The sequence below is a fragment of the Bos mutus genome, chromosome 18 (assembly GCF_027580195.1).
Source record: "Bos mutus isolate GX-2022 chromosome 18, NWIPB_WYAK_1.1, whole genome shotgun sequence".
Taxonomy (NCBI): Eukaryota; Metazoa; Chordata; class Mammalia; order Artiodactyla; family Bovidae; genus Bos; species Bos mutus.
The window spans coordinates 7,355,066-7,374,038 of NC_091634.1; the positions used below are offsets into that span (position 1 = coordinate 7,355,066).

The 18,973-nt window shown below is 50.4% G+C and overlaps 2 protein-coding genes across 3 annotated transcripts; both read right to left on the bottom strand.

Moving 5' to 3' along the window:
• Positions 1–994: 994 nt before the first annotated feature.
• On the bottom strand, positions 995–2,827 carry FTL (ferritin light chain). The gene is made up of 4 exons (XM_005895370.3): positions 2,537–2,827; positions 2,224–2,370; positions 1,471–1,596; positions 995–1,300 (listed from the first exon to the last, which is right to left on the bottom strand). Exons 1-4 carry the CDS (start codon positions 2,636–2,638, stop codon positions 1,148–1,150), a joined length of 528 nt encoding a protein of 175 aa, XP_005895432.2. The 5' UTR covers positions 2,639–2,827; the 3' UTR covers positions 995–1,147.
• A 3,652-nt stretch (positions 2,828–6,479) lies between these two features.
• On the bottom strand, positions 6,480–10,591 carry BAX (BCL2 associated X, apoptosis regulator). Of its 2 annotated transcripts, XM_005895371.2 has the most exons (6): positions 10,486–10,591; positions 9,848–9,899; positions 9,611–9,757; positions 9,109–9,244; positions 7,021–7,125; positions 6,480–6,629 (listed from the first exon to the last, which is right to left on the bottom strand). In XM_005895371.2, the coding sequence occupies exons 1-6, from the start codon at positions 10,517–10,519 to the stop codon at positions 6,525–6,527; spliced, it is 579 nt and encodes a 192-aa protein (XP_005895433.1). In that variant the 5' UTR covers positions 10,520–10,591; the 3' UTR covers positions 6,480–6,524. The 2 variants fall into 2 exon arrangements, with proteins under 2 accessions (XP_005895433.1, XP_014333610.1); XM_014478124.2 differs by lacking the exon at positions 9,848–9,899 and having other exon boundaries at positions 10,486–10,504.
• Between the last annotated feature and the right edge of the window lie 8,382 nt (positions 10,592–18,973).

Sequence of the window (18,973 nt, forward strand, 5' to 3'; positions counted from 1 at the left end):
TGGCTACCCTATTGGATAGCACAGATAGAGTACATTTCCATCATTGCAAAAAGTTCTGTTGGACAACACTAGTTCAGACCATGTTTCTACTAGGGACTCTGGCCTCTGCACTTTGGCCTTACTGTCCCCTGGATGGCTATTTGTGGAAAAAAACTTTCAGTTCTAATCTTCCCTAGGCTACATGTGCATCTCCAAACCAATCGCTTTTCAGGGAGTAGAAAGATCTGGTTGTTTGAATTTGGACGTGTTATCTTCCTTCTGTTAGCCACTATTTGTACCAGAAACCAGAAGTCCCCTCCCCCACCAGCAGAAAGGGCACGGTGCTTGTCTACCAAAAACAGGATGGGGGTAGGAGGTCAGTTTTTGTCCCCATTCCCCCCCCACCCCGCCCCCGCTTGGACTTAGCAGCTGCCTGCTAAGGCATCTTCAAGCTTCTATTCCCATTTGGGCAATTTCATAGTGCTGAGCCCTGAACCCTGGCTCAGTACCTGTTTCACATGATGTGGTCTCAGCTGTTAAGACCCACGGGCCGGATTCTACCTATTATGTGCCTTGAGTTCCACACAAGCAGCCTTTGGAGGTCAGATCTGGGTGTGCATTGTGATTACCATGGGTAATTTACACAGTAATTCTCAAGTCACCCACTAAAGGAGCTGGCAATTTTAATACTGAACCTCCCAGAATTGAGCCAGACAGTAACTTTCGGAGCTCAGCAAGTGCCTGGCAACATAACTCATCTGAACCAGTTTCTAGTTACTAATTAACAGCTGTCTGCTTCCAGCTACCAACCCCAGGTTTTACCAAACTCTCCCTGGAATCTGGGCTCTACCCTTTTACGAAGGGCAGTTAACAGCCTGGCGAAGCAGAGAACCTACTACTGCAACACCCCACAGGTGTTATGTCTTAGACTCCTTTCTCCCTGCCAGCCCAGTCCAACCAGCTTTATGAAGAGACCCCACCTTTTCCCCACCATGATACACACACAAAACCAGGATATGCTGCAAAAAGCTTTATTGTTTCCATATGGTCCAAGGCTTGAGAGAGGGCTCCAGGGTGTTAAAAAAGCTGCCTAGTAGCTGCAGAGAGGGGCTTCAGGCAGCCCTGATGTTAGGTGGGTTCTTCAATGGCCACTGGTCTCCAGAAGCTCCTAGTCGTGCTTGAGGGTGAGCCTTTCGAAGAGATACTCGCCCAACCCAGCCTGGGGACCAGCCAGCCTGCGGAGGTTGGTCAGGTGGTCACCCATCTTCTTGATGAGTTTCACTTCCTCATCTAGGAAGTGGTTCTCCAGGAAGTCACAGATCTAAGGAACAGAAGAGAAAATGTTGCCACTTACAGATCTAATAATGGGACAGATCGGGCAGGGAGGCTCAGAAGAAAATCTGCTCATTCAAATGGTCAGTGCTTAGTTGGAATGTAAGTATCATTCTGGGTAAGGTCTTAGGATGGGCAGATGTGAAAGGAGATACTTACGTGGGGGTCTCCGCGGGCAGAAGCCAGGCCATGCAGATCCAACAGGGCTTGATTCAGGTTCTTCTCTACGAGAAGGGCGGCCTCCATAGCGTCCTGGGTTTTACCCCACTCATCTTGAGATGGCTTCTATACCGAAAACAGAAACGGCTCAGTACTAGCCACTCTGCAGCTGCTAAGTCGCTTCAGTTCTGTCCGACTCTGTGCGACCCCAGAGATGGCAGCCCACCAGGCTCCCCCGTCCCTGGGATTCTCCAGGCAAGAACATTGGAGTGGGTTGCCATTTCCTCCTCCAGTGCATGAAAGTGAAAAGTGAAGTCGCTCAGCCGTGTCTGACTCTTAGCGACCCCATGGACTGCAGCCTACCAGGCTCCTCCGTCCATGGGATTTTCCAGGCAAGAGTACTGGAGTGGGGTGCCATTGCCTTCTCCGACTAGCCACTCTAGAAAGGACTAAAAACTGATTTTCCAGTAGTTGCTAGAGTAAAGGGTTTAGCCAGAAAAAAACCTCGAAGAGCGTGTATATTTCATCCTCAGTATCCTACAAACTACACGTCCCAAGACACCACACGCTGCGTCCTGGACCGCCGCGTCTTGGGTGAACGGCTGCGCCTCCATTTCCAGCCATAACAAACAACCCACACAAGACTGAACTCAGTCTCCCAAGAGCCTATGCAGTACCCAAACCGCTACAATCAAGGGGTCTCTCGCGCAGGGATTCTTGGGAGATGTAGTCCGCTGCCCACACACTATTTACCTGCACGTCCAGGAAGAGGGCGCGGCCGCCACGCTGGTTTTGCAGTTTCAAGAGACGCTCCGCGCCCTCGCGCTTCTCCTTGGCCAATTCGCGAAAAAAGTGACCCACACCCTCCAGGGCCACATCGTCGCGGTCGAAATAGAAGCCCTGCAGGAAGAGATGGCGGGAACAATGGTAAGCAGGAGGCGAGGCCAGGCAACCGGACTCTGCCTTCTGACTATCGAAGGGGACAAAGAAGGCCAGCGCGTGCGCAGAGGGCCTGAGGTGCGCAGCTGAGGGAAACTTGGGCTGGGGGCGTCTTGGGGAACCTCACCAGAGAGAGGTAGGTGTAGGAGGCCCGCAGTTGCATGTTAACCAGGCGGTTGACGGCGGCCTCCACCTCGGTAGAATAATTCTGACGAATCTGGGAGCTCATGATTGGTCGGTAATAATAAGGAGTTAAAAAATGGTGGCTGGTCCCGGTGATCGCGGACAGCTGAGTGGCTGACTCCGAAGGTTGCGACTGGAAAAAAGGTTGGAGGGTGGTCGGAGGCTGGAGCAAGGGGCGTCCCTGGGTCTGTTCCGTCCAAGCACTGTTGAAGCAAGAGACAGATCCGCGGGGCCGCCGAGCGCACTTCAAAAGCCTGTGGGCAAGGCGGCTTCTTTTATAGCGCGCGGGCCCTCGGAAGTGGGGCGGTCAGGGAGAGCGGTCGGCCAATCTGCAGTGGCGGGAGGCGGGACCTAGTGCCCGGGAGTGACCAATCAGGAGCAGATGGGGCTTCCAGCTCCCCGCCCCGAGGTGGGAAAGTCACGCGCCTGTACCAGGAGGGAGTTGTGAAATGGAAATGGGGGGCTGGGGGTTTTCGCAATATTCAAAGGCTTTGGGGCTAATTCTGGGAAGCCAAGGGATTCTAGAGGGGTCTCGCTTATAGGTGAACGATTAATGAAGACACTGGGAGCTCTGCAAACTAATGATCCCTGGGTCCCCCGGGGTCTCTCAGGAAAGTAAGCTGGATTCTGGCGTTGTGTCAGAGCATGGACGTTACTGGAACCCCGGGGGTTCTTTAGAGGTGTGGAAACCTCCAGAAGACTGGAAATTGCTCTGGGAGATAAGAGGGTCCCCGGAGCAGTGAGAAGTTTGGAAAACTGTGAGATGATATTTCTGGAACCCCAAGGACCTGGAGCCTTGGGGTTCAAAAGTCGGGGGAAGTTTCTGCAGCTTTAGAGTTCAGTGGAAGTCCATATTTTTGTGGAAACTTCCTGGGGAAGATCTTTAGACCCTGGAGGTGATCTGCAAGATTAAGAAAACAGCTATAGAGCCCTGGGGTTCAGCCCCATAGTGGGGAGGGGGGAAATGTTTCTGAAAGTCTTGTAAGGGCTTTTTAAAGAGGTTAGGAGTCTTGGAGAATCCTTTGGAGCCCTAGGAAGATAAGTCTGGGCCACTTGGAATACCTAGGGGCTATTTTAGGAGCCTCTCTTTTTTTTTTCTGGGAACTGAGTTTGGGAGGGGGTGAACCGGAACTTGGGGGGGGGTCTCTCTGAGACTGGATTTCTGAAGATTATTTTGAAGGCAGCCAGAAACTGAGAATTCGTTTTTGGCTCTGAAGTAACCTCTCTGAAGTTGTCCCAGTCTTGCCTGACACATTCTTCAAGATCACAGAGAAGCCCTGGTTCCTGAGTAAACAAGAAGGGCCTGGGGACCTGTGGATGGATGTCTGTCTGCAACCAATGGACGTTCTTAACGTGTATCTGGGCCAGGCTGGTGCCTGTGTGGCAGATCTGGTTCACAACAGGACTCTGTCCTCAAGGAGCTCCGCGTTTTTGGGGGGAAAGGAGAAACAAAGACAAGAATTTGACCCTCTGTAAGTGCCCTAATGGAGGCAGCTGGCGGGCTGGGGCAGAAAGCTGAGGCTGCAGGGGTGTTGGGGGCAGAGGTCAGGGCCCCTCCTTGCAGAGAAGTTTCTCCAAGCAGCTTGGGCAGGGTACCACCTGATCAGGGGGAGGCCAGTCAGGCTGGTATCTGGGGTCCTCAAGGGGTGTCTTGGCCCAGAGCCAGACTAGTAGCCGTGCTGAGTCATGCTGAACTCAGCTCCGGAAGGGGCTCTGGGAGGGGCGGGGGGAGGCGGGTGAGGCCCGCTCACTGACCTCATCTCCTGGGGGGTGTACTGCAGTCTGGCTGGGACCCGGGGAACTGGGCCTGGCTGGGCCCCAAGTCTGACCGCCTCCCCCAAGGTGCTGCCCTGAGTGTGCTTTGTCTCTTGAGTCTTACTGTCTTTTTAGTTCCCTTGATGGTTTCCCTGGGCTCCTCCTGCCTGTGTCCATATTGTCCCCTCTCTCTGGGCAGTGACTCAGTCTCCCCTTACAGCTACTTTTTCAGACCTCCATGTCTCCCCTCTCTGGGTGTCTCTGGGGAAAGCCTGTGGGGGAGGGGCAGTTGCCCCAGGCACACAGTCACAATGGGGCCTGAGTTATTCATTCACCAAATTGCATACCTCAGCCCAAAGACCTTTAGCCTCGGCCTAGAGGAGCAGTGACCTGGAAAGTGCTCTCAGGTGGAGGGAGAGGAAGGGTGTGATAAAGGTGATCTGAAGCTGGACTGTTGGATCGGGGGATGAGGAAAGACTGGAGACCCAGGGAGACAGGGACAGAGAGACAGGGAGGTCAGAGAAAGGCAAAGACAGAGGGGAACAGAGAGCCAGAGAGATGACAACCAACTCTGACTATCTCAGTGACCTTGCTACTGCCAAGTCACTTCAGTCGTGTTCGACTCTGTGGGACCCCATAGACGGAAGCCCACCAGGCTCCCCTGTCCCTGGGATTCTCCAGGCAAGAACACTGGAGTGGGTTGCCATTTCCTTCTCCAAAGCATGAAAGTGGAAAGTGAAAGTGAAGTCACTCAGTCGTGTCCGACTCTTAGCGACCCCATGGACTGCAGCCCACCAGGCTCCTCGGTCCATGGGATTTTCCAGGCAAGAGTACTGGAGTGGGGTGCCATTGCCTTCTCCGTTCAGTGACCTTAGTAATCCCCTTTTGAGATTCCCCTTCTTTTTAAGAATTTCCTTCGTTTATTGTTGGCTGTGCTGGGTCTCCCTGGCTGCATATGGGCTTTCTCCAGCTGTGGCAAGTCGGGGCTACTCTCTAGTTGCGTGCGGGCTTCTCATTGGGTAACTTCTCTTGTTGTGGAGAACGGGCTCTAGAGAGCGGGTTTGAGTAGTTGCGGCTCATGAGTTTAGTTGCCTCGTGGCATGTGAAATCTTCCCAGAGCAGGGATCGAACCCATGTTCCCTGCATTGGCTGGTGGAGTCTTAACCACTGGACCACCGGGGAAGTCCTTTTAAAAGAAAAATAATTGCTTGGCTGCACCAGGTCTTAGTTGAGGACATAGGATCTTTGTTTCAGCAGAGGGATCTTTTAGTTTGGGATCTATTAATAGTTCCCTGATCAAGGATTGAACCTAGGCCCCCTGTATTGGGGGCACAGGGTCTTAGCCACTGGCCGGCCAGTGGCTCTTCTGAGCTCAGCATCTTCCCACAGGCTGGCTCCCATCCTGAAGGCACAGGGCCAGACCCCAGACTCCTCCCCCCAAAACCTATCAATCTCTGCTCATGTCCCTCCTCTGCCTAGACAATTCTTGCTCAGGCCGCCTCCAGAGTCTCCCTTGGACCCTCTCCAGCCTCCTCAGCCATCCAACCTCCAAGGGTTTTCCCAAAAGGCCTGAGCCCTACCCCTGTTCTCCTAGTCCTCCTGAGGCCTGCACACCCGCTTCTTCCCCGTTTCTCCTCCTCAGTAAATGTACAACTTCCTGTAGTCCCATGTGGTGGAAGCTTCCGGGCCCTAGTTCCTGGGGTTCAGGAGGCCTGCTTTGTACCCTGCTGTCCTGACCTCCACAACACCACCCCCCCAGCCTCTGTCAGGCTGGGGCCTGGCCCAGTGCTGCCTCCAACACAACACCCTGGCTGTGACAAGGACACAGGTGATTCAAGCCGCCTCAGTTCCCCTCAGGACTGTGGGCTCCTTGAGGGCAGAGCCACAATTTAACTCGCCACTGACCCACAGAGGGCACTGGTTACCCTCAGAAAAAGATGGGTCAGCGCATGAAGCCTGGTCTCCTGCGACAGCCAGGAAGCGGGCCCAGTGACTCAGACTCCAAAGTGTGGTCCGAAAGAGGTTTATTGTGCCCACCCCCCAAGACCACGCCTCCCTACCCTGCCCCACCCCAATAATTAAAAAAGTAAGAAAAACTCCCATGGCCCCCAAATCCGCCCCACCCCCCTGAAAAATGCCATAATTTATGCAGAAAAAGTCCAAGGCAGTTGATGGCCTCAGCCCATCTTCTTCCAGATGGTGAGCGAGGCGGTGAGCACTCCAGCCACAAAGATGGTCACTGTCTGCCATGTGGGTGTCCCAAAGTAGGAGAGGAGGCCGTCCTGGGGACAGGGACAGCAGGCACTTCATCGACTCAGCCAAGGGGCAGCCCCTGGGCCAGCACATGAGGGAGCAGGGAGGGGTCAGAGGGCACAAGTAGGGGCAAGGGCCTACGAGTGGGGAAGTTAAAGGATTATCATAGAACTTGAGGGATTCCAGAGGAATTGGAGGGAGGCACCAGGGAGGGCAGTGAGGCATCGGGTCAGGGGTCACTAGGAGGTCAGAGGTCATGAGGAGGTCAAGGGTCATGGACAGGTCATTGGGCACCCTGTGAATCAGGGGTTGATCAGACATATGACCCCAAAATGGGGAAGGGGGCACTCCTATGGTGGGCACAGAAAGGCCCAAGGGCCCCAGAGGAGTGGGGGAATGGGGTGGGGTTAGAGGTCTCACCCAACCACCCTGGTCCTGGATCCAGCCCAGCAGCCGCTCTCGAAGGAAGTCCAATGTCCAGCCCATGATGGTCCTGATCAACTCGGGCACCTTGGTGCACAGGGCCTATGGGAAGTGGGGACTTCAGGGACTGAGCCTTGTCCCTACTGCCTGGGGCCACTGGCCCCCAGCCTCCCTTCTCACGCTCTGTCTCCCTCCTGCCCTTCTGCAGTCTCTTTTCCACTCAGCGTCAGAATAAGCCTCATAAACTGTAATATGGATCTCGTCCTTGTCACCTGCCCTGTTCACAAACCATCTTATGGCTCCTTGGTACCTCTGGGATGAACAATCAAAAGTGCAGCTTGGCCTACAGGGCCCTGTGTGAAGGCTCTGACTTGAACACATTCCACTTTTCCTCTTGGTTTCTGCACCTCATTGCCCTTCTTCCACATCTTCATTCCCACCAAATTCTTCACCTGCCTCAGGACCTTGGCACATGCTGATTCTTTTGCCTCAACAGGCCTCAACCTCTTCCATTCACCCCTCAAAGCCCAGGTCTAATGTCACTTCCCCAGAGAGGGCTTTCTGATCTTCAGGCCAGGTAAGGCCTGACACCCCCCATACCCAAGACCTACTCTTCAACTTCCTTAGCTTTCCTTCTCACCCTTTATCTCACTGCTTCTCACCTGTTGTCCCCAGCTCCATATAGAGCCCTCCTACCACCCTGACTGAGTCCCTCTCATCTCTTACATTCAAGCCCCATCAGCTCAATCTTGCAAACACATTAAGGAATCTACTTCCCCACCTCCACTGCTGCCACCTCAGTCATCCATTATAGGACTATTATAGGTACCCCTCATCAGCTTTCCAGTTTTTGCCTTTGTGCCTCAAGATCCCTTTTTCTACTCACAGTAGCCAAAATAATTTACTGGGGCTCCCCTCCCCCAGTATTTTATCATGAGAATCTTCAGAGAAACAAAAAGAATTTCACAGTCAAGAAGCATATACACACAACCTAGATTCTACAATCAACATTTTGCTGTCCTTGCTAGACAGAAGAAGAGATGGTTAGATGGCATCACTGACTCAATGGACATGAGTTTGAGCAAACCCTGGGAGACAGTGAAGGACAGGGAAGCCTGGCATGCTTCAGTCCATGGGGTCACAGAGTTGGACACAACTTAGTGATTGAACAACAACATCCTTGCTAGAAAAATCTTTTCTGCTTATAAATCGGGTCATCTAACTCTTGTTTAAAACCAGCCAATCACTCTTGCTACACTCAGAGTAAAGCTGGCTGATCTTTACAGAGGCCCACAAGACACCTTGAAACCTGCCCTCATCACTCACCTTCTCCCTCTCCTTACTCTATCCTAACCACGTGGGCCTCCTCATTGCCCTCAACACACCAGGCTTGGTCCTACCTCAGGTCCATTGCATGTGCTGCGCCCTCTATCGGATACATTTCCCCCCATCTTTATATGTATCACTGCATCTTTCTTGTCATTCCATCTTAGGCTTTAATGTCACCTCCTCTGAGAAATGGTCTTGTGGCTCCTTTGCACAATCATGTCACCAGAGTTTACTTTGCTCAGCAGTCATCATACAACACGGGCTTCCTGAGAGCAGGGACCTAACCTAGTTCTGTTCTGCGTCCTGGGTGCCAAGTACAGGTCGCACACATCATAAGCCCAATAAATGTTTGTTGAATGAATGTGTGTGTATGTGTGTGGGGGGGGCGTCGCTCAGTTGTGTCCGACTCCTTGCGACTCCATAGACTATAGCTGGCCAGGCTCTTCTGTCTTTGGAATTCTCTAAGCAAGAATATTGGAGTGGGTTGCCACTTCCTTTACCAGGGGATCTTTCCGACCCAGGGATCAAACCTCGGTCTCCTGCATTAGCAGGTGGATTCTTTACCATCTGAGCCACTAGGGAAGCCCATGCTGAGTGAATAAATACATGAATGAAAAAGCTGATGAGTGGCCCATAGCTGACTCTCTCCATTCCCTCTGTGGTTTCCGGGCTGTCCCGAGGGTTGACCTCATGACTCCCAGGTCCTCTCAGGCCTGAAGGGAGCCTCCCTGGGCTCAGGGCCCTGCAGCCGCCCACCTTGAGCACCAGTTTGCTGGCAAAGTAGAAAAGGGCGACAACCCGGCCCCAGTTGAAGTTGCCGTCGGAAAACATTTCAGCCGCCACTCGGAAAAAGACCTCTCGGGGAGAGTCTGTGTCCACAGCTGCGATCATCCTGCAAGAGAGAGGAGAGCCAGTGTTGGGGAGGGAGGATCAGGCAGTGTGGCAACTCTGGGGTCCACCCAAACCAAACCCAAGACCTGAGCCAGGCTGAAATCAAAAGAGGCCATCGTGGGGGAAAGCCGCAAGATGGAAACTGGGGAAAAAGACTCCATGAAGGAGAGTTTCAAGATCCCAGGGCACGGGAAGGCTGGGAGTCCAGAGTGCTGAGTTGAGTGATGGGACCCTGGACCTCTGGGTCTGAAAGAAAAGGGGGCTGGACTCCAGCCTCCCAGTGGAAGTGGGGGTTGGGAGCTGGGACTCCTGGGTTCTGAGAGAGAAGGGGCCAAGTCGCAGGACTCCTGGGTCCCAGGGGCCACACCTCTGCAGCTCCATGTTACTGTCCAATTCATCTCCGATGCGCTTCAGACACTCGCTCAGCTTCTTGGTGGATGCATCCTGGGGCACCTGCTCCAAGCCCAGCTCGGGTGTCTCTCCCCCCATTCGCCCTGCTCGATCCTGGATGAAACTAGGGTGGGAACGGAGTTGCGGGGATACAGAATCAGAATGGGGTCTCATTCCCCAAATCCGTTCCGCAATAATCAGACCTCAAACTCACCCCTGAAGCAAAAGGGCCCCTGTCTTCATGATCTGCTCAGAGCTGGTGGGCCCTAGAGGAGAAAGGAGGGAAGAGGTGCCTGGACTCTTGGGTCCTAGGAGGATCCAAGGAACTGGAGTGGCTCCTGATCTCTGGGGGAGGACAACGCTAGGGGGCTCTGCATTTCTGGGCCCCTCATAGATAAAGTGAAGTGGGAGCCCAAGCAACTGAATCCCCGATGAAGAAAGAAGCAGGGGTCCTGGGCCTGTTAACCTTCATTCTTCCCGGGGCGGGGGGAGAAGGCTGAGGAAACACTTCAAGGGTCCAGACCCCTGGCCTGAGGCGACTGAGGGGAGACCCGCCCCTCCCACCAGGAAGTGGTGCCGGCGACAAGCCCGGGCCTGCCCCCGGGGCTTGGATTATGGGGTTCTCCCGCTCCTTGGGGGCCAGAGAGCACCAGGCGGGAAGGGATCGGGATGCGGAGGCCGGAGAGTCGGGGACCCCCGGGGAGGGAGTGGGTGGAGGCTGGCAGCGCCGGACCCGGGAGTTTCTATGCCGGAGTGCTTGGCGATCGCACGGCCCCACACCGGCAGGAGGGATCGTGGGGTCGGTCGGCTGGGGGCTCGCCCTCCCCCCGGCTCGTCTGCCTCCCGCCTCACCCCCGCCTCTGGGTTGCTCCCCGGACCCGTCCATCACCGCCGCTCCCGCCGCCGCCTCTCGCCGGGTCCGCCCGGGCGGCCGCAGCACGCCCCTGGTCACGTGAGCGCCCCGCTGAGCGTACGTCCTCTCACGTGACCGCCCCTCAAAATGGCCGCCGCGCGCCTCTGCCCCGCAGGGCTGCGCGGAGCCCGGACCACACCTGCCTCACCTGCTTTTGGAGAGCTCGGCCCCTATCACGTGACTGTCCAGTCTGCACTTCCCTTTAGGAACTGGTCGTGGCGCCGTTTTACCGGCTAAGCAGTAGTCGCAGCTGTAACTTTTCTTCATTCCTGCAGTATTTTCAAAAGTTTCAGGGGGGACTCAAGCCCTTCGCAGGATAGAAAGAATATCAGAAGTCAAAAATAGCATTTATTGAGGCAGGACATTCCAGATGATTAATGTCTATGAATGTTTATGTGTGGGGGGCGGGGGAAGGAATTTAAAGTTCAAGAAGTGATAGATTGGCAGGGTGTGGACAGAAAGGGACCCCAAGAGAGGCTCCTGGGGTGCTTACTTGAGCATGTGCTGTGCTGTGTTCAGTGGTGTCCTATTCTTTGGGACCCCTGGCAGACTCCTCTGTCCATGGGATTTCCCAGGCGAGAATACGGGAGTCGTTTGCTAGTTCCTTCTCCGGGGTTTTTTCCCAGCCCAGGGATTGAACCTGCATCTCTTGTGTCTCCAGAATTGGCAGGCAGATTCTTTACCACTGAGCCACTTGGGAAGCCCATGCACATATTTAAAAATTCCTTGAGCTGTACACATAAGATACGCACTTTAATGTATGGAAATGATTATATCGCCTTGTAAAAAGAAAACAGTAAGAAGAAAAAAAAACTGAGATTAGAAAAATTGGCTGGGTCAAATGATGAATGGTTTAGCATATAAGAGAAGGGAATCTATTTCCCAGAGGTGCCTGGGAGCCAGGGAAATTGAAGATTATAGTGCCTTAGTCCATCAGCCTAACACCACCAGTTTATTGACAAGTTTATTGACAGTAAAGTTTATTGACCCATGAAGATGATAGAGATGACACAGCAGAGCAATCATGGAGCATCTTGACAGAGAAAAAGATAGAGTTATTATTGGTTTGGAGGAAATGTAGAGTTTAGGTGATGACTATATGATAGGCTCAAAGCCAAGCAGTTGGTGGACTGTGAAAGGAACCAGGGTTCTGTATCCTTGCAAACTACAAGATTAATGTGGGTGTGGACCGTTGGGTCCAGAAACCCGTTGCTCTGCTCTTGAGTTGGAAATTGAAGCTGCTACTCTGTATCAAATGAGTTAGATCCCACAGGCAAGAGTGGGAGTGCAATGTTTCATTTTTACTGATTGAATTTTTAACGCTTGATGATTTTAGAGAACAAAGTTTCTCTGTGAGTAAGAAAGCATGTCCTTGGGAGAAACAGTGTTTTCTATTAATTTAGAAGCTTGCTTTATTTGTGTGTTATTCCAGCCCAATGAATTAGCCCTCCTTCCATCCCAATTACAGAAAAGGAAGAAAGGGCTTTTAATGCTGCCACAGATGTCTAATGGAGAAGGCAATGGCACCCCACTCCAGTACTCTTGCCTGAAAAATCCCATGGACAGAGGAGCCTGGTAGGCTGCAGTCCATGGGGTCGCTAAGAGTCGGACAAGACTGAGCGACTTCACTTTCACTTTTCACTTTCATGCATTGAAGGAGGAAATGGCCACCCACTCCAGTGTTCTTGCCTGGAGAATCCTAGGGACTGTGGGGCCTGGTGGGCTGCCGTCTATGGGGTCGCACAGAGTCGAACACGGCTGAAGCGACTTAGCAGCAGCAGCACAGATCTCTAAACAGTACAACTGTTAATTAGTTGGGGGGGGAACCATTTTGATAGTTCTGAAGTCAAAATTGTTTACAATAATAAAGATGCTATATCAGAACTATGAAGTCCAATTCCATCATGGGCCCCCAATGAGACCTACAGGTATTCACACCCCTGTGTTAGTCCCCTCCCATATTGAATAGACTGACAGTGTGACTAATAGGATATTGTGGAAATAACAAAGTGTAACTTTCAAGGTTAGGTCATAAAAGTCACTGCAGGTTCTGCCTGGCTCTTTCTTGGATCATTTGCTTTATTAGAGGAAGCAGCTGGCATGTTGTAAGGACATTCAAGCAATCATCCTCAGGGGAAACACACATGTGGAGAAACCAAGTTCTCCAGCCACGTGAATGAGCGGCTTTGGAAGCACATCCTCCAGCCCCAGTCAAGCCTTCTGATGACAGCTGTGCCCACCAACATCCCGTTTGCAACCTCATGGGAGATCCTAGGCCAGAACCACCCAGCCAAGCCACTCAATGGATTGCCAACCCTCAGAAACTGTGTGAGACAATCAACATTTATTGTTGCTTTAAGTTGCTACGTTTGAGGGCAATCAGTTACACAACAACAGATAACTAATACGTCTAGGATAGTGAAAGTGAAGTCACTCAGTCGGTCGGACTCTTTGCCACCTCGTGGCTCCTCCATCCATGGGATTCTCCAGGCAAGAATACTGGAGTAGGTTGCCATTTCCTTCTCCAGGGGATCTTCCCGACCCAGGGATCGAACCCAGGTCTCCCACATTGCAGGCAAATGCTTTAACCTCTGAGCCACATCTAGGATAAGTACAGGCTATTTACAGATGAGGAAACCAGAGCCCGGAGAAGGAGATGGATTTGCCAAAATTGTCCAGTTCTTATGGGTGCTATCTCCAGGGCAACTGTATCACTTGGACAGGGCTTTCTTTTCTGTTTTTTGGTTCTTTTTTTTACTTTAAAATTTTTTATATTGTCATTTGCTCTTTCGTTTTTGACATCTTTTTAAAAATATTGATTTATTTGGTGTGCCAGGCCTTAGTGGTGGTACGAAAGATCTTCAGTCTTCTTGTGGTATGTGGGATCTTTAGTTGTAGCATGTGGGTCCAGTTCCCTGACCAGGGATTGAACCCGGGACGCCTGCATTGTGAGTGTGGAATCTGAGCCACTGGGCCACCAGGGAAGTCCTTCAGTGTATTTTAATAATAATGTATAGCGGAGGACTTCCCTGGTGGTCCAGTGGTTGAGAATCCACCTGCCAATGCAGGGGACATGAGTTCCATCCCTGGTCCTGAAAGATTCTATATGCCACAGAGTAACCAGGCCTGTGAGCCACAACTACTGATCCTATGCTCTAGAGCCGGGGAGTACTGAGCCCACACGCCACAACCACTGAAGCCTGAGTGCCCTAGAGCCTTTGCTTCCCAAGAGAAGCCACCACAGTGAGAAGCCCATGCAGCACAACTACACAGAGTAGGCCCCACTTACCCTCACCGCAAACAGAGAAAGCCTGAGTGCAGCAACAAAGACCCAGCACAGCCAAAAATAAAATAAGTAAATAAAAATTTTAAACAGCTTAGAAAAGAATATCAAAAAGTATATATATATGACTGAATGGTGGAAGTAGTGAAAGATTTCCTCTTCTTGGTCTCTAAAATCACTGTGGATGGTGACTGCAGCCATGAAATCAGGAGACTATTGCTTCTTGGTAGGAAAGCTATGACAAACCTAGACAGTGTGTTGAAAAGCAGTGACCCTACTCTGCCGACAAAGGTCCGTATAGTCAAGGCTATGGTCTTCCCAGTGGTCACGTGCGGTTGTGAGAGCTGGACCGTAAAGAAGGCTGAGCGCCAAAGAGCTGATGCCTTCGAACTGTGGTTCTGGAGAAGACTCTGGAGAGTCCCTTGGACCAGAATGAGATCAAACCAGTCAATCTTAAGGGAAATCAACCCTGAATACTCATTGGAAGGACTGATGCTGAAGCTGAAGCACCAGTATTTTGGTCACCTGATGCAAAGAGCCGACTCATTGGAAAAGTCCCTGATGCTGGGAAAGACTGAGGGCAGAAGCAGAAGAGGGTGTCAGAGGATGAGATGGCTAGACGGCATCACTGATGCAATGGACATGAACTTGGGCAAACTTCAGGAGACAGTGAGGGACAGGGAACCTGGTATGCTGCAGTCCATGGGGTCACAAAGTGTTGGACACGACTGGGTGACTGAACAACGTGACTGAATTACTTTGCTGTATACTTGAGAGCCCTGGTGGCTCAGTGGTAAAGAATTCATCTGCCAAGCAGGAGACGCAGGTTTGATCCCTGTGTTGGGAAGATCCCCTTGAGAAGGAAATGGCGATCCACTCCAGTATTCTTGCCTGGGAAATCCCATTGACAGAGGAGCCAGGCTGGCTACAGTCCACGGGGTCACAAAAGAGTCAGATACGACTTGGCAACTAAACAACAGCAGCACTTGAGAGTAACACAATATTGTAAATCAACTGTACTTCAGTTTAAAAAAAGAAACTGACTGCCACGCCAGACAAAGAAGAACTCTTTGCACACCGAGGATGGGCCACAGAGGAGAGGGCTAATGTGCTGTAGATGTTAAGTTATTGAGGGTCAGAGGGCCCTGGTGGCTGATTTAGGTAAGTTTCTGGGGTGAAGAACAACGAGTAGGATTTCTGCTTAGACATATTAAAAATGAACCCATTTATCGGGTTATAAAAGTTATACTAGATGTACTGGTTCACTGTCACTGTGTAACAAGTCATCCCAGAGCTTAGTGGCTTAAAGCAACAGTTATTTTATTATCTTTGATAGACCCATGGATAGTGAGATTGAGCCAGGTTCCCTGGGCATTTCCAGCTTGGGGTCACTCAACGTCTGCAGTCAGATGATGGCTAGAACTGGAAGAGCAGGGAGACTGAAGGGTATTGGGACTTGATGGAGCATCTCTTTATCTTCATGGAACCTCAAGACTTTCCATGTGGTTCCTTTTTTTTTTTCATATCCACACAAAGAAACTTTTATTAGGCACCAACGATGGACCAAAGAAAAGGACTTCCCTGGTGGCTCAGACAGTAAAGCGTCTGCCTACAGTGCGGGAGACCCAGGTTCAATCCCTGGGTCAGGAAGATCCTCTGGAGAAGGAAATGGCGCCCCACTCCAGTACTCTTGCCTGGAAAATCCCATGGACGGAGGAGCCTGGTAGGCTACAGTCCATGGGGTTGCAAAGAGTCGGACATGACTGAGTGACTTCAAATACATACATACATGGACCAAAAACTGTTAAACAAATCCACTGATACAGACATTCAATTTTCCCTATAAATTTCATTGTTATGTATATGGTTGTCTTTTCCAGTTAAGTTAAAGAAAGCTCAGAGACTCTTTTTAAATCTTAGAGGAGATTCTAATTTCTAAGGTTAGCCATTACATATAAATAGTAAAAGAATTCCCTAGTGGCTCAGTTGGTAAAGAATCCTCCTGCAATGCAGGAGACCTGAGTTCGAGTTCTGGGTTGGGAAGATCCCCTGAAGAAAGGAACAGCTATCCACTCCAGTATTCTGGCCTGGAGAATTCCATGGACTGTATAATCCATGGGGTCGCAAGAGAGTCGGACACGACTGAGTGACTTTCACTTTCACAAATATTAAAAAACTATTGAGTAGGAGTGTGGACAAAGTTGACCTTTTTTCCAATGCAGAAAATCCTACAAAGGATGAAAATTGGACAGCAAAATTGACAGGAGAATCCAAAAGTGATCATTTCACTTTGGCAGATGCTGAGCTGAAAGTGGTAGAAAGATACTCATCACAGATATTCACGTGTGTGTGCGCGTGCTCAGTCATGTCTGACTCTTCGCAACCCCATGGACAATAGTGCACCAGGCTCCTCTGTCCATGGAATTTCCAGGCAAGAATACTGGAGTGGGTTGCCATTTCCTTCTGTCCCTGTGATTTTTTAGTGTGGGATGGTTTCAGTTGCCTTACAGCTTGGTGGCTTTGGGACAGCCAAACTATTGCCTTATGGTTGAAGGTTTCAAGAGAATTTCAGCTAACAAAGAAGAAATTGCACTGCCTTTCCTGATCTGACCTCGAAAAGCATACAGTGTCAGTTCTGCCTTGTTGCAACAGCTACGTAGGAGTCAGGAGCCCACTGCACTTCTGGGGAAGGGAAACTAGACTCTACTTCTCAATGGAAGGATATGAGCAGGGAGAGGAGATATCTTTTGAAAATATAAGATGGCACGCCAGTTCAGCTGCTTTAGCAAAGATCAGCATAACAGTGGCTTAAACAATGCAGAAGTTTATTCCCCTCTCATGTCACGGTCCAAGAAGTTGCAACCCTAAGTGCTATTAACAGTGAGGATAGTTCCAGTGTCAGAAAGCATGATGGTTAATTTTTTTAAGATTTATTTTATTTATTTTTGGCTGCACTGGATCTTTGTTGCTGCCAGGGCTTTCTCTAGGTGCAGTGAGTGGCTGTAGTGCATGGGCTTCTCATTACAGTGGCTTCTCTTGTTGCTGAGCACAGGCTCTAGGCGAACAAGCTTCAGTAGTTGCGGCACATGGACTCCATAGTTGTGGCTCATGGGCTCAAAAGCGCTGGCTTGGTAGTTCTGGCACAAGGGCTTAGTTGCTCCATGGTATGTGGAATCTTCCCAGACCAGGGACCAAATCCATGTCCTCTGCTTTGGAGGTGGATTCTAAACCACCAGACCACCAGGGAAGCCCCTGATGGTCAACTTTACGTGTCAACTTGAGTGGACCACAGAATGCCCAGATGTTTGATCTAAAATTATTCTGGGTATTTCTGTGAGGGTGTTGTTGCATGAGATCAATATTATATCAGTAGACTTAGTAAAGTAGATTGCATAAAATGCCTGAATAGAACCAAAAGACTGACTGACCCTCCTCTGAATAAGAAAGAATTCTTTCTGCCTCATTATCTTAGGACTATGACATTAACTTTCTTCCCACCCTTGGACTCAGATTAGAACATTGGCTTTTCCTGGGTCTTGAGCTGCCAGCCTTCAGACAAGACCTGTATTGTCAACTGTCCTGGTATTCAGGCCTTCAGACCTGGACTGGAACTAAACATCAGCTCTCCTGAGTCCAGTTTGCCAACACATCCTGAAGATCTTGGGGCATGCTTACTTCCATGATCACGTCTTTCTTCTAGCTTTCTATTCTAGCTTGTTGCCTCACCATTCACAACACAGCACTTCCATCTCACGGTATAAGGTGGACACACCGACGTCCAAGACATCTCCACACCAGGAAGGGAAAGTCGGGATGGGTTGCCATCCTCCTTGCCTTTTAAGGCCATAACTCAGAAGCTGCCAGCATCCCATTGGCCAAAAGCCATTCACACGCAAGGGAGCCTAGGAAATGTAGTCTTTAGCTGTGCAGTCATGTGTCCAGTGAAACTTCTCTATCAGAGGTGACATCTAGGCATCTCTACCAACAATTAAATGGTTGAAACCAAGCAAGCAGAGGACTGAAACCCAATATGGTGATAGCTGAATGATGCATAGTGGGACTTGGAATAAGCAATGTTGTTGCTCAGTTGCTAAGTCATCTCCGACTCTGCAACCCCATGAACTGCAGCACGCCAGGCTTCCTTGTCCTTCACTCTCTCCCAGAGTTTGCTCAAATTCATGTCCATTGAGTTGGTGATGCCATCCAACCATCTCATCCTCTATCACCGCCTTCTCTTGCCCTCAGTCTTACCCAGCATCAGGGTCTTTTCCAGTGAGTTGACTTTTCGCATCAGGTGGCCAAAGCATTAGAGCTTCAGCTTCAGCATCAGTCCTTCCCATGAATATTCAGGGTTGATTTCCTTTAGGATAGACTGGTTTGATCTCCTTGCTGTCTAAGGGACTCTCAAGAGACTTCTCCAGCACCACAGTTTGAAATCAGTTCTTCAACGATCAGCCTTCCTTATGGTCTGACTCTCACATCTGTATGTGACTACTAGAAAAACCACAGCTTTGACTATATGGCCCTTTTGTTTGCAAAGTGATGTCTCTGCTTTTTAATATGCTGTCTAGGTTTCTCATAGCTTGCTCCTCAGAAGAAAAACTATGACAAGGTATGACAAGCAAACGATAGAAAACTCATTTAACTGATGTCTCTCAGTGTTCTGAAATTTCTACCAAATTTCTTATTTCCTCATAGTGAGAGTTATTAGTGTCATAAAATCGATATGTCCATCTCATCTTCTGGAATGTGGTAGATATGAACTTCCTAGATTCTCTGTAGTTCATTCAGGTCACATGACTAGTTTTGGCCAATACATTCTGAGATTCTGTGTATCACTTTCACGTCAGAGCATTTATGTTTTTGTACAAAAGCTTCCAGGGTATTCTTTCCTTGGCCACACTTGACCAGCAGGACTCCAGATACTAGCGGCTCTGTCATTTTGGGTCCCAGAAAGATACAATCCAGAACTCTCAGTCAATATATAACACAAGTGAGGAAAGAACCTTGTTATGCTAAGCTGAGATTTGGGGATTGTTTGTTACTGTAACGTAACCTAACCTATACTCACTGCTATGGTAAAATATGGAAATTAGATCTTTCTTAGAGCACAAAGTTAACCCTAAATGGTTGGCCAAGTGCCC

Bases quoted from the DNA above. Each gene is read 5' to 3' on its own strand.
- BAX (XM_005895371.2), bottom strand. From the start codon at position 10,519: ATGGACGGGTCCGGGGAGCAACCCAGAGGCGGGG. The intron at 9,245-9,610 runs GTGTGGCCCCTG...TCTCTCTTGCAG, and splicing joins AGTAACATGGAGCTGCAGAG to GATGATCGCAGCTGTGGACA. The intron at 7,126-9,108 runs GTGGGCGGCTGC...CACTTCCCATAG, and splicing joins CCAGCAAACTGGTGCTCAAG to GCCCTGTGCACCAAGGTGCC.
- FTL (XM_005895370.3), bottom strand. From the start codon at position 2,638: ATGAGCTCCCAGATTCGTCAGAATTATTCTACCGAGGTGGAGGCCGCC. The intron at 2,371-2,536 runs GTGAGGTTCCCC...CTCTTCCTGCAG, and splicing joins CCTACACCTACCTCTCTCTG to GGCTTCTATTTCGACCGCGA. The intron at 1,301-1,470 runs GTAAGTATCTCC...TCTGTTCCTTAG, and splicing joins CTGCCCGCGGAGACCCCCAC to ATCTGTGACTTCCTGGAGAA.